Below are 13,151 nucleotides of genomic sequence, written 5' to 3' on the forward strand. Positions count from 1 at the left end.
CATATGGTCCCCCGTGAGTGCCTGCCAGGAGTATTTCTGAGCAGACAGCCAGGAGTAACCCCTGAGCACTGCTGGGTGTGGCCCCCCCCAAAAAAAAACATGTGACCAAATCCTGCATGCCCAAAGAGTACCAGCTAAAAAAGACCCCAGGAGAAACACCCCAAGACACATCCTAGTCACAGTGATGAATTTCACAGATAGTGATAGAATACTGCAAGCAGCAAGATCAAAAAGGGAAATTACATTCCAGGGAGCATCCTTGAAATTTTAGCAGACCTGTCACCAGAAATCTCAAGGCCAGAAGGCAGTGGTGGAATATAGTGACAAAACTCAATGAAATAAATGCTTTGCCAAGAATATTGCACCCAGCAAAACTCACTTTCAGGTTTTAAGGAAGTATACATGGCTTCACAGATAAACAACAGCTCAAAAACTTTACAGACTCAAAACCAGCCTTAAAAGAAAAACTGAAAGATCTATTCTAAAGACAAGACAGAACAAAAAATACACCAAACTTCTACACAAAGATGGCAATAAATCCCATGACAATTATTTCTCTCAATGTTATTGGACTAAATGCACCCGTAAAGAGGCACAGAGTGGTGAAATGGATCAAAAACTGAAGCCAATCTTCTGCTGCCTAAAAGAAACAGACCTGAATAGTCAGAATAAACATAGACTCAAAATCAAAGGCTGGAGGAAAATCATTCAAGCAAACAACACCCTTAAAAAAGTAGGGGTGGCCATACTAATATCAGATGACACAAACTTTATACTCAGAAAAGTTGTAAGGGACAAAGATGGATATTATGTACTAATTAAGGGATATGTACAGCAGGAAGAAATCACTCTCCTAAACATATACGCACCCAATGAGGGACAAGCAAAGTATTTAATACAATTGTTGACAAATCTGAAAAAGGATATCAATAATAACACAATAATTGTGGGAGACCTCAACACAGGCTTGTCAACACTTGATAGTCAACCAAATTGAAACCCAACAAAAATATACTAGACTTGAAAAGAGAAATGGAAGAAAGAGGCCTAGTAGATATATATAGGACACTCCATCTTCAGAAACCTGGATACACATTCTTTTCCAACATACACGGGTCATTCTCCAGGATAGACCATATGCTGGCACACAAAACATACCTCCATAAAATCAAGAAGATAGAAATTTTGCAGGCTACCTTTGCTGACCACAAGGCTCTGAAGTTAGATGTGAACTACAAAGGGGCACAGAAGAAAAAATTTAACACCTGGAAATTAAACAGTCTACTACTGAACAACCAGTGGGTCCGAGATGAAATCAAAGAAGAAATAAAAAATTTCCTGGAAACAAACGACAATGAAAACACAAACTATCAGAACCTATAGGATACAGCAAAAGCGGCACTGAGAGGAAAATTTATAGCTTTGCAAGCACACATCAGGAAGGACGAAGGAGCATACATGAATAGCTTAATGACGCAATTATATAATATAATTATATTATATATTATATTATATATATAATATATATAATATAATATATAATATAATTATATATAATATAATAATGACGCAATTATATAATAATTCAATTATAGAATTAGAAAAAGATCAACAAAAGAAACTAAAAATAGGAAGACAGAAGGAAATAACAAAGCTGAGAGCAGAAGTCAATGAAATGGAAACCCAAAAAAAAAAAAACAAAAAACAAACAAACCAAAAGATCAACGAAAGCAGAAGTTGGTTCTTTGAAAAAATAAACAAGATTGATAGACCATTGGCAAAACTCACAAAGCAAAAGAGAGAGAGAAACTTGATAACATGTATTAGAAATGAAAAGGGGGAGATCACTACAGATACTGCAGAGATTCAGAGGGTATTCAGAGAATACTTTGAGAAACTCTATGCCACTAAATATGAGAACCTAAATGAAATGGATAAATTTCTGAACTCATATAACCTTCCATGGTTGAATAAAGAAGATGTAGCATATCTAAACACCCCCATCACTATTGAGAAAATTAAAACCGTAATAAAAAATTTGCCCAAAAACAAAAGCCCAGGCCCTGATGGATTCACGAATGAATTCTTTCAAACCTTTCACGAGGAACTACTACCAATTCTGGTCAGGCTCTTTTATGAAATTGAAAAAACAGGAACACTTCCAAATAGCTTTTATGAAGCCAACATCACCTTAATACCAAAACCAGATAGAGATGCTGCCAGAAAAGAAAATTACAGACCAATATTCCTGATGAACACAGATACAAAGATCCTCAACAAAATCCTGGCGAACAGGATCCAGTGCCTCATCAAAAAGATCATTCACTTTGATCAAGTAGGTTTCATCCCAGGAATGCAAGAATGGTTTAACATCCGTAAATCTATCAACATAATACACAACATCAACAACAAGAAAAATAAAAATCACATGGTCATATCAATAGATGCAGAAAAAGCACTTGATAAGGTTCAGCACCCCTTCTTGATGAAAACTCTCAGCAAGATAGGAATAAAAGAAACCTTTCTCAATATAGTTAAGGCCATCTACCACAAGCCAGTGGCAAATATTATCCTCAATGGAGGATAATAAAAGGAACTCTTTTTCACTGCTGGTGGGAATGCTATCTAGTACAACCTTTATGGAAAGCCATATGGAGATTCCTTTACAAACTGGAAATTGAGCTTCCATATGATCCAGCTATACCACTCCTAGGAATATACCCAAGGAACACAAAAATACAATACAAAAATCCCTTCTTTACACCTATATTCATTGCAGCACTATTTACAATAGCCAGACTCTGGAAACAACCAAGATGCCCTTCAACAGATGAGTGGCTAAAGAAACTGTGGTACATATACACAATGGAATACTATGCAGTCGTCAGGAGAGATGAAGTCATGAAATTTTCCTATACATGGATGTACATGGAATCTATTATGCTGAGTGAAGTAAGTCAGAGGGAGAGAGAAAGACACAGAATGGTTTCACTCATATATGGGTTTTAAGAAAAATGAAAGACATTTTTAACAGTATCTCAGAGACAAGAGAGATGAGGGCTGGTAGATGCAGCTCATGACATGAAGCTCATCACATAGAGTGATGAGTGCAGTTGGAGAGATGACTACACTGAAAACTATCATAACAATGTGAATGAATGAGGGAAGTAGAAAGCCTGTCTCGAGTACAGGTGTGGGGGGTGGGGAAGAGGGAGATCTGGGAAATTGGTGGTGGGAATGTTGCACTGGTGAAGGGGGGTGTTCTTTACATGACTGTAATCATACAACTATAATCATATTTGTAATCACGGTGTTTAAATAAAGATAATTTTTTGTTTGTTTTTGTTTGTTTTGTTTTGTTTTTTTTTTTTTAGTCTGTTTTTTTGTGGTGCTTATCGATATAGCTGGAGCCCTCACTGGATATTTGACACTTCTTTTGGTACTGGTGGAGTGTTTCACTTTCTTTTTCTCCTTCATCTCCCAAATTGATTATGAGAACCTCTAGAAGGATTCTGCCCATTTTCGGGGTATTAGACTCTTACCCCAGTTTATTTCTTTTCTCTTTTTCAGGCAAAACCACGCAACTTGAACTAGCTAGTCCTGCCTCCAGTTAGAGAGGGAAATAAGGGAGGCATCAAGACCAAACAGGTGCAAGACTACTAAGTAGTAGGTTAGATACAGAGGGGACCACATATTCTAGCCGGCCTGGGGTGAGGGAAGAGGAAATGGGAGGTAGGACAAAAACGGAGGTGTAGGGAGGACAATTTGGTGATGGGAATACCCCCTGATTTTATGTAAATATGTACCTAAAATATTATTGTCAATAATATGTAAGCCACTATGATCAAAATAAAAATTATTAAAAAAAAAGATAATTATAAAAAAAAGAAATTGCTTAGCATTGATGCCTCCAAAGCATGGACTTATTGGCTTGACTATATAGAACTTTGTTATGGTATCATTTTGTAGTCTAACAGACAAATCCTATGCCTCTTTTGTTAAATGTATCCTGAAATATTGAGTACTTTTTGTACTATTGCCAATAAAAGTTTCCTTTTTTTAAAATAATAATTTCTTTATTTAAACACCATGGTTACAAACATGTTTGTAGTTGGTTTTCAGCCATAAAATGCACAACCCCCTTCACCAGTGCAACTTTCCTGCCACTAATATCCCCCAAAACCCCCTACTCCCTGCCTATCTTTGAGACAGGCATTCTATTTCTCTATCACTGTCATGATACTGTTAGTGTAGTTATTTTTCTAACTGAATTTACCACTCTTTGTGATAAGCTTCATATCACGGGCTGTTCATTCCAGCCCTCATCTCTATTGTCTCTGGGTATTATTACTATTTACTTTTCTTAGATTCTCATAGATAAGTGCGATTATTTTGTGTTTATATCTCTTCCTCTGACTTATTTCACTCAGCGTAATAGTCTCCATATCATCCATGTAAAGACAAATTCTAACAGTTGTATAGTATTCATGTGTAAATGTACCACAGTTTCTTTAGACACTGACTTGTGGTTGGGCATCTGGATTGTTTCCAGATTTTGGCTATTATAAATAGTGCTGCTATGAACATGGAGAAGTCCAGAGGGCATTATTGTATTTTTGAGGTCCTAGAATATATTCCTAGTAGTGGTATTGCTGGATCACATGGGAGCTCAATGTCTAGTCTTTTAAGGAATATCCATATTGTTTTCCAGAAAAGCTCGACTAGATGACATCCCCATCAACAGTGAATGAGAGTTCCTTTCTCCCCTCATCCATGCCTTCAGTAGTTAGTTGTTCTTGTTTTTGTGATGTGTGCCAGTTTCTGTGGTGTGAGATATCTCTGATAATTATCTGATAGTACATGGAGTATTTTTTCATGTGCCTTTTAAATCTATATTTCTTCTCTGAGGACATGTCTATTCATTTCTTCTCCCCATTTTCTGATGGGGTTAGATTTTTTTCTTGTTAAGTTCTGTCAGTATCTTGTATATCTTAGATATTAGCCCCTTAACTGATGGGTATTGGGTGAATAGTTTCTCCCATTCCATGGGTGACCTTTATGCCCTCCTCACTGTTTCTTTTGAAGAAACACTTCTCAGTTTGATGTAATCCCATTTGTTTATCTCTGCTTACACTTGTTTGGACAATGGTATTTCTGCCTTAAAGATACCTTTAATCTCAATGTCATGGAGTGGTTTACCTATTATATATATATATATATATATATATATATATATATATATATATATATATATATACACACCTGTTATATATAGCTTATGGTTCTGGGTCTATTATCAGAGTCTTTAATCCATTTGGATTTGACCTTTGTGCATAGGGTTACATCAGTGTTTCTCAAATAGTGGGGTGTGCCCCCCAGGGGGGCATGAGGCTTCATAAATGGGGGCACGTTTGACCTCAGCAAACACTGTCATAACAAGCTAAGCCCCGTGTTTATGTCTCTGTATGTCTCTGGAGCTGAGAGTTGTGTCCTGCTTCAAACCCCGCTTCGAAAAGCTATGCGTTGCAAAACATGCTCATTGTAGCCATTAATCCAGACATAACCTCTGATTAAAAAAATCAGCTCAAATTATTTTATATATTTTTGTTTTGCAGGTTAAAGTTTTTTTCTTAATAAGGATACTATTTACAGTTGCGCAGGGGGCGCAAAATATATTTTCTTCTTCTAGGGGGGCATGACAGAAAATAATTGAGAAGCACTGGATGTCTGAGTTTGCTTTTTTTGCATGTGGCCAACCAGTTGTCCCAGCACCACTTGATGAAGAGGCTTTCCTTGCTTCATTTTGCATTTCTTGCCCCTTTATTAAAGATTAATTGATTGTATGTCTGGGGGTCATTCTCTAAATACTTAAGTCTATTCCATTGATCTGAAGGTCTGTCTTTATTCCAGTACCACACTATTTTAATGATTATTGCTTTGTAGTATAATTTAAAGTTGGAGAAAGTGATGCCTTCCACCCCCACCCCCCACTACGGGTTGCTTTAGCTATTCTTGAATATTTATTGTTCCAAATAAATTTCAGGATGTTTGATCTACTTTTTTGAAGAATGTCATGGGCAACCTTAGATGGATTGCATTAAATCTGTATAATGCTTTGGGGAGTATTGCCATTTTAATGATACTAATCATCCCAATCCATAAGTAAAATGGTTTTCTTAATTTCATTTAGTTTGTTCATTGCTTGCATAAGAATATAATTGATTTTTATATTTTGTAACTTAGTAAGCTTGTTCTAGCAAGTGTGTGGATTCTCTAAGACATTGTATTCTTAGGTTCATTATATCATTGAAATAAAAATTTTTTTCTAGGGCCAGAGTAAAACCAGTAAGGTGTTTATCTGGTACATGGCTGACCCAGGTTCAATCCCCAGCATCCTCTATGGTTCCTGGAACTTTTCAGTAATAATCCCTAAGTGTAGAGCCAGTCATAACCCCTGAACACTACTGGATGTGGCCCCAAAGAAAACCAAAATACAACTTTATTTCTTCCTTTCCAATCTGGCTAGAACTTCCAATATCAAAGTTTAGTAGACTACATTGGTGCATTGTTCCTAGTCAGCGGGAAAGTATCCAGTGTCAGTATTAAATATTCTCTGTAAGATTGTTACAAATGCCTTTGCAAGTTGAAGAGCCTTCCCACCCTTTTGTTGTTATTGCTGCTGTTGTTTTGGGGTCACACCTGGCATTGTCTGGGGGATCATACCGGATGTCTAGGACTGAAACTAGGCCTGCCACATGAAAGTCAAAATGCCTTACCATTATACTGTAACTTCTGCCTCTTCCAAGTGCTTTTTCACTCCTCCTTTGCTCCAATATTTTCAGAAATGTGTTCTAAGTGGCGTGAGTGCTTTTGGTAATAATCATGTATTTTACCTTTTGTTCTACTCATGCGGTATAATTACATAAATTGATAAAAACCTTTTTTTTTTATTTCTTTGGTAACACCTGGTGGTGCTCAGGGATCACTCCTGGCAGTGCTTGAGTGAACATCTGAGCCACCAGGGATTCAAACTAGCACCAGCAGCTGCTGCTTTAACCCTACCCTGTCTTTTTGGTCCCAATGTTAACTGATTTTTAAATGTTTTAACTGACGTTCCTGGGACAAAACTCTCTTCATCATGATATATTTTTTCTATAAATTACTGAATAAAATTTTGCTAAATATTTTACATTTATGTTTATGATAGATTTTGTTAAATTGGGGGTGGGGGAGAAACACCTGGAAGTGTGCATAGCTCTGTGCTCTGGGGTAACTCCTTACAGGACGCAGGACTGTATGTGGTGCCAGGAATTTAACCTAGGTTGACTGTGTATAAGGCAAGTTCCCTAGCTGCTATATTACTGCTCTGTCCCCAAACATATGTAATTTTTATCTTTTACGTGTGACATATTTATCTGTTTTTAGTACCATTGCATCTTGGAAAGAATTAGAAAGACTTTTTATCTCTTAGACTTTCTGAGAGTATTTATAATATTTAATAAAATTAAAAATATTTAAATTTATTTACTGATTTGCTATTTACTATTTAAAATAAATCTATTTACTTTTACTGCTGAATTACAGTAATTTATCTTAATAGGAATTTTACTTTAATTTTAGCATGATATTCCTTTATACTCCTTTTCTTTACATTTAGTAATTATTTATTTTAATCCTAACTTTTTAAAAATCAATAAACATCAACTCCTATGTCACATGGTTGACATTTTTAAGTTCAAGAGGCACATATTCAGTGCACTGCTCAAATAAAAGCAAAACACAAAATACCTAATTGAGAAATAAGCTAATACTTGTACCTTGATAGCACTAACCAGGCATAGAAACGTACTGTGTCTTGCACCTTAAGAGTTCTTTAGTCTTTAAATTAAAAAATCAAGTTGGGAGGCTGTGACTAGAGAAATAAAGCAGAGTTAGCATTTTTTCAGAGCAGTTCTTGTGGGCATAATTCCACTGATGAAAGGGGCAAGAGTTGTTTATTACTTTTGTTTGTTTAAAACATTTTATTTTTTCTTTATTTTGGACCATTGAGGTTTATAAACTGTTAGCAGGATTTCTTACATCAACTATCCCAACACCACCCTTCCACCCGTGTGTTCACTTCCTTCCCCCATTGTTCTAGGGATCCGCACCTACCCTCCCCATCCCATAATGAGCTTCCTCCTGAAAAAAAGTTCTCAGACTTTGCAGTTTTTGTCTGTCCCTTTCTTTCTGAGTCAGCTTTATTCAGCATGCTGCTCTCCAGCTCCATCCACATAGCAGCAAATTTTATTTTTTCTTAGAGATGAGTACTATTCATACATACCAGTTTCTTTATACAATCACCTGATCTTGGACATTTGGGTTGGCTATTTTGAATAGTGCTGCAATGAATATAGGAATACAGATATCTTTTCTGCATTGTTTTGGGGCCGTTGGGGTAATAAATGCAAGGTTTTTTTTTTGAGAGTCTATAATCAGGAAGGTCAGTATTGTTTTCCAGAAAGGCTGGACCAGTAGACATTACCATCAATGGTGAATGTTGAGTCCATTTATCCACCACTAATAGAACTTTGGGTCACACCCGGCGGTGCTCAGGGGTTACTCCTGGCTGTCTGCTCAGAAATAGCTCCTGGCAGGCACGGGGGACCATATGGGACACCGGGATTCGAACCAACCACCTTTGGTCCTGGATCAGCTGCTTGCAAGGCAAACACCGCTGTGCTATCTCTCCGGGCCCATAATTTTCAAACATTTATTGAAACATTGTGAAGGAATGTTTATTTCAGTGTATTTAGGGTCACACCCAGCAATGCTCAATGCTTACTCCTGGCTCTGTCTTTAGGGGTCACTACTGCTGGGCACTGGGGAAATAAATGGGGTGCTTGAGGGTACTATATTATCACTCTGGTCTCAGAACCAGCAATGGTAGGCAAATAGTGGTCCTCCACCCCTGTGATATTTGCTTCCTGAGCCAGAGCTGTGACTGTTTTGTGACAAAAGGGGACTTTAAGAATGTTTAAGGTATTCTTAAAATAATGGAGAATAACCTGTATTACCCAGAAAAGAAAGAGGTAGGCAGATAACCAGAAATATGACAGCAGAAGATAAAGTCAAAATGATGCCACTGCTACCAGGGACCACAACCAAGGAATGAAGCAGCCTCGAGAAGCTGGATAAAGCACAAAACATTTCTGCCCTGCTCTTTAGGTAGAATCGGCCCAATTTTAGTGCAATGAGACCAATTGGACCATCTGGAACCATAAACTAATAAAAATGTCTTCTTTTAAACTATGCCGTGTGCTGTGATTAGCTATAGCAGCAACAGGAAACCAGCATATTCATCTTCTATGACTCTATCTCCCAGACCAGCAGCTGGTGGGACACCTCTACTTTCTCTTTTTGTTTGTTTGTAGGTCACATCCAGTGGTGCTCAGAGCTTTTTTCCTTGCTCTGTGCTCAGGGATCATTCCAGGTAGGATGCTGGAGATCAAACTTGAGTCAGCTATACAGGGCAAGCACCTTGTCCATTGTACTATCGCTAAGGCACCCTGATTCCACCTCTACTTTCTTTTTTTTTTTTTTGGTTTTTGGGCCACACCCGGTGACGCTCAGGGGTTACTCCTGGCTATGCGCTCAGAAGTCGCTCCTGGCTTGGGGGACCATATGGGACGCCGGGGGATCGAACCGTGGTCCGTCCTAGGCTAGCGCAGGCAAGGCAGGCACCTTACCTCCAGGGCCACCGCCCGGCCCCCCACCTCTACTTTCTAATGAGAAAACTGGCATCAGTGGTATCAGGAAGAGATTGGCTACTGGACTTGTGTTCAGAACACAGCTATCTTTGTGTTAACTCTGGGCATGTGACCTGGCCTGTGTGACCCACTGCAGTGTTGGGAGAACTTATTGGGAGTATGAACTGCATACTGGTACAGTATGTCCTGCCATCTATCTCACCATTGCTTTTTCTCCCTCCTTTTCTGATCCAGTGTGTCTTCGGTGGAGTTCTGAGAGGCACAGGGAAGCAAGCTTTTGGAGCCATCGTGAACACAATCATGTATTACGTCATTGCCCTCCCATTGGGCATCGTGCTGGCCTTTGTTGTCAGAATAAGAATTATGGGTATGTGCTGTGAGGGAAAATTGGGTGAGGTCAATGAGCTCCAAACACTCTCCCCACTCTCATGTATCTCCCATAGGCCTCTGGTTGGGCTTGCTGGTCTCTGGTATCCTGGGAGTTGCTGCCTTTGTTGTTTATATTGCACGTTTGAACTGGAAGCTCTCAGCAGAGGAGGTGAGTAAATTCCCAACAGGGGAGCAGCTCAGCCAGAAAAACCCAAATGACACAGAAGTCTCAGCAATGAGCTCAGTACAATCTAAAGATTCAGGGGAGTCACAGGAGAGCACCTCAGCTCCAACATCTGCTCCTATAACTCTACCCCTGACACTATCAGCATGAACAATCCTTTCTCTGTTAAGAAGCACAAATTCCAAACCTTCCTTAGACAGCCCCAGCTACTGAAAACCATACAGAAACCAACAATTCAAGAGTTCAAAGTTATATGAGTGTAGTGTATCATGATTTGCACTATAGCAGAGGAAGTGAAATCACATTGTCCACTGTTTGATACAAACTTCCAACTTTCAACACAGGCACTTGCTTCTCATACACTGGAGGGACACAGCCCAGCTGGAAAGATCATTTATATGTGTGTGTATGTGTGTTTGTGTGTGTGTGTTGTGTTGTGTTCTAGCAGGGAGCATGGATTACCTCGTCATGGCATTTAAACTGCCACCACTTTGGCATTTTCCCCCAAATACAAATATGCTTTACAGTGGGTCCTCAAACTTTTTAAACAGGGGGCCAGTTCACTGTCCTTCAGACTGTTGGAGGGCCAGATTATAGTAAAAACAAAAATTATGACAAATTTCTATGCACTCTGCATATATCTTATTTAGAAGTGAAGAAACAAAATGGGAATAAATACAATATGTGGCCCGTGGGCCGTAGTTTGAGGACCATTGCTTACAGAGTGCTTCAAAGGCTGGGCAGATGGGCCCACAGAGACTGGGAGCACCAACAGTCTAACTCAGCAAGTTCTCTACTATAGGCTCAAAGACGCGCAGGGCTGCCACAGCAGAACACAGAGAGCTCTGGGAACTTGGCAAGCACAGTCCACAGACCCGGGCCTGAGAAGGTGGTTGTGTCCTCAGGTAATGCTATCAGAGTCTTTTTTCTGAATATAGAGATCAGGCTCTCGGGCTTAGGTGACTGAGAAATCATACCCAGATGACCTCTGTCAAGAAGGGCAGAAAAGATTTTAGTATACTGGCAAATACTGATTTGAGACACTTCAGCTTATGAGGCAGAACTGCATCATATACATTTTTGTTTTTGTTTTGGGGCCACACCTGGCATTGCTCAGGAGGTATCTCCTGGCTCTAAATTCAGGATTTTTTTCTGAAGACTTGGGGAACATCAAGCTGGATATCAAATCTAGATTGGCTGCATGCAAGGCCCTAGCCACTGTACTATTTTCTAGGGCCACGGCTTCCTAGTCTTAGATGAGGAAATGAGGCTCAGTGCTTATTTACTTCCCCAGCATCCCTCCTCCAATCTGGAACTGCAAAAGACATGACCCAAGCAAGAATCCCTTATATTCCAGAGTATTCTCACTGCTGAGCTCTATCCTAGGGAGACACATCTTGGCCTACAGTTGTCAGGCAATTGGGGTGGGTATGGCCGAATAAAAGCATACTCAGCTCATCGGATGGGTTCCCCTGTATCTGTGGTATAAAAGTGTGGCTCTGAGTATAACACAGGTAGCAGGATGGGGGCTAGAGTGATAGCACAGTGGTAGGGCATTTTCCTTGCAATTGGCCAACCCAGAACTGACCCAGATTCAATCAATCCCTGGCATCCCATATGATCTCTCAATCCTGCCAGGAGCGATTTCTGAGTGCACAGCCAAGAGTAACCCGTGTCGCCAGTTGTGTTTCCCCACACACATAAAAATAATAAAAAGCATTACCAAATAAACACACACACACACACACACACACACACACACACACACACACACACGAAGTAGGGCTGAAACCATCTGACCTATGCCTTGAGGGAAGCAAAAGTCAGTGAGCTGACAAAAACTTGGATCTTACATTGTAAATACTATAATCACATAAAGACAGGCTGAGACAGGATCCCAACTCATCTGATTGTAATAAATTCTATCTGAACATCAGACTGGGTTTAAGATGCTTACCAGGAGCATTGGGCTCATGCTTTGCATGTGAGAACCCCGGGTTCTATCCCTAGAGCCACCTTGACCCCTTGTGAGATCACTGCCCTGTGATCTTAATCCTGAAAGACTGAGAGTTGCTTCTCATTTCTACCCTAGTAATGCCAGGAGTGGTCCAAAAACAAGTAAAAAAGCAACAAAAAGACATTTTCCAAAGAATAGCCTCTGTATCCTATGATGTATGAGAGGTGCTTTCCTCTAAAATTGGCAGTTTCTATTGGATGGCGTTGTGTCAGACAATGAAAAATAAAGTTAGATTCTCAACCGGGCTTCCCATCCCATCCCATCAACAGGGCTGCTTCGGCCCTGGTACTGCTGAATTTGCTTGTTTGCTTCTATAGTGGCTACAGGTAGCTACCCTGGGATTATCCTGACAACGTACTCAAGGACCGAGTGCCATCTAGACCCCTTCAGGACTCCGGAAGCAGCCTGTGCCTTCTCAGTTCCTGCCAGCAGCAAACTGTCAGTGAAACAGCTGGCTCTCCGCCGAGGGGCTGCTCTGGGGGCGGCATCAGCTTTGCTGACAGTGGGGCTTGTCATTAGGGTCCTGACCAGCGGACACTAGCAAAGCAGCGGAGACACAAAGTTAGCCATGGTGGCCTATGGATCACAAATCAAAAGATAATCCTCAGCCAGTACTTCCTGTGACAAAAGGGTCCAGAATTGTGCAGACAATTCTATCGTGGTCAAATGGTCTTTTCTTTTCTTTCCTGGTCTATTCTTTAGAAGATCTAAAAAATGAAGAATCTGGAGACCACCAGTATTATTCAATAATGACCCCCAGCTGCATATTGGGAGATTTGAAAATAAAACTGCAAAACCTCTTACATTAAACATTAAGATATTTTCTAAGCCC

At 39.8% G+C, this 13,151-nt stretch overlaps 1 protein-coding gene across 1 annotated transcript in view; it reads left to right on the forward strand.

The window, feature by feature from the left end:
* Positions 1 to 12,860, forward strand: part of LOC126013699 (multidrug and toxin extrusion protein 2-like) — a 36,030-nt gene extending 23,170 nt beyond the window's left edge. The window contains exons 14-17 of the mRNA XM_049776893.1: positions 9,984 to 10,116; positions 10,193 to 10,287; positions 11,105 to 11,207; positions 12,637 to 12,860. Coding sequence (XP_049632850.1) covers positions 9,984 to 10,116; positions 10,193 to 10,287; positions 11,105 to 11,207; positions 12,637 to 12,860 — 555 coding nt within the window. The remainder of the gene's footprint in view (positions 1 to 9,983; positions 10,117 to 10,192; positions 10,288 to 11,104; positions 11,208 to 12,636) is intronic.
* The last annotated feature ends 291 nt before the right edge of the window (positions 12,861 to 13,151 follow it).

This window comes from Suncus etruscus, chromosome 7, assembly GCF_024139225.1.
Source record: "Suncus etruscus isolate mSunEtr1 chromosome 7, mSunEtr1.pri.cur, whole genome shotgun sequence".
Classification (NCBI taxonomy): Eukaryota; Metazoa; Chordata; class Mammalia; order Eulipotyphla; family Soricidae; genus Suncus; species Suncus etruscus.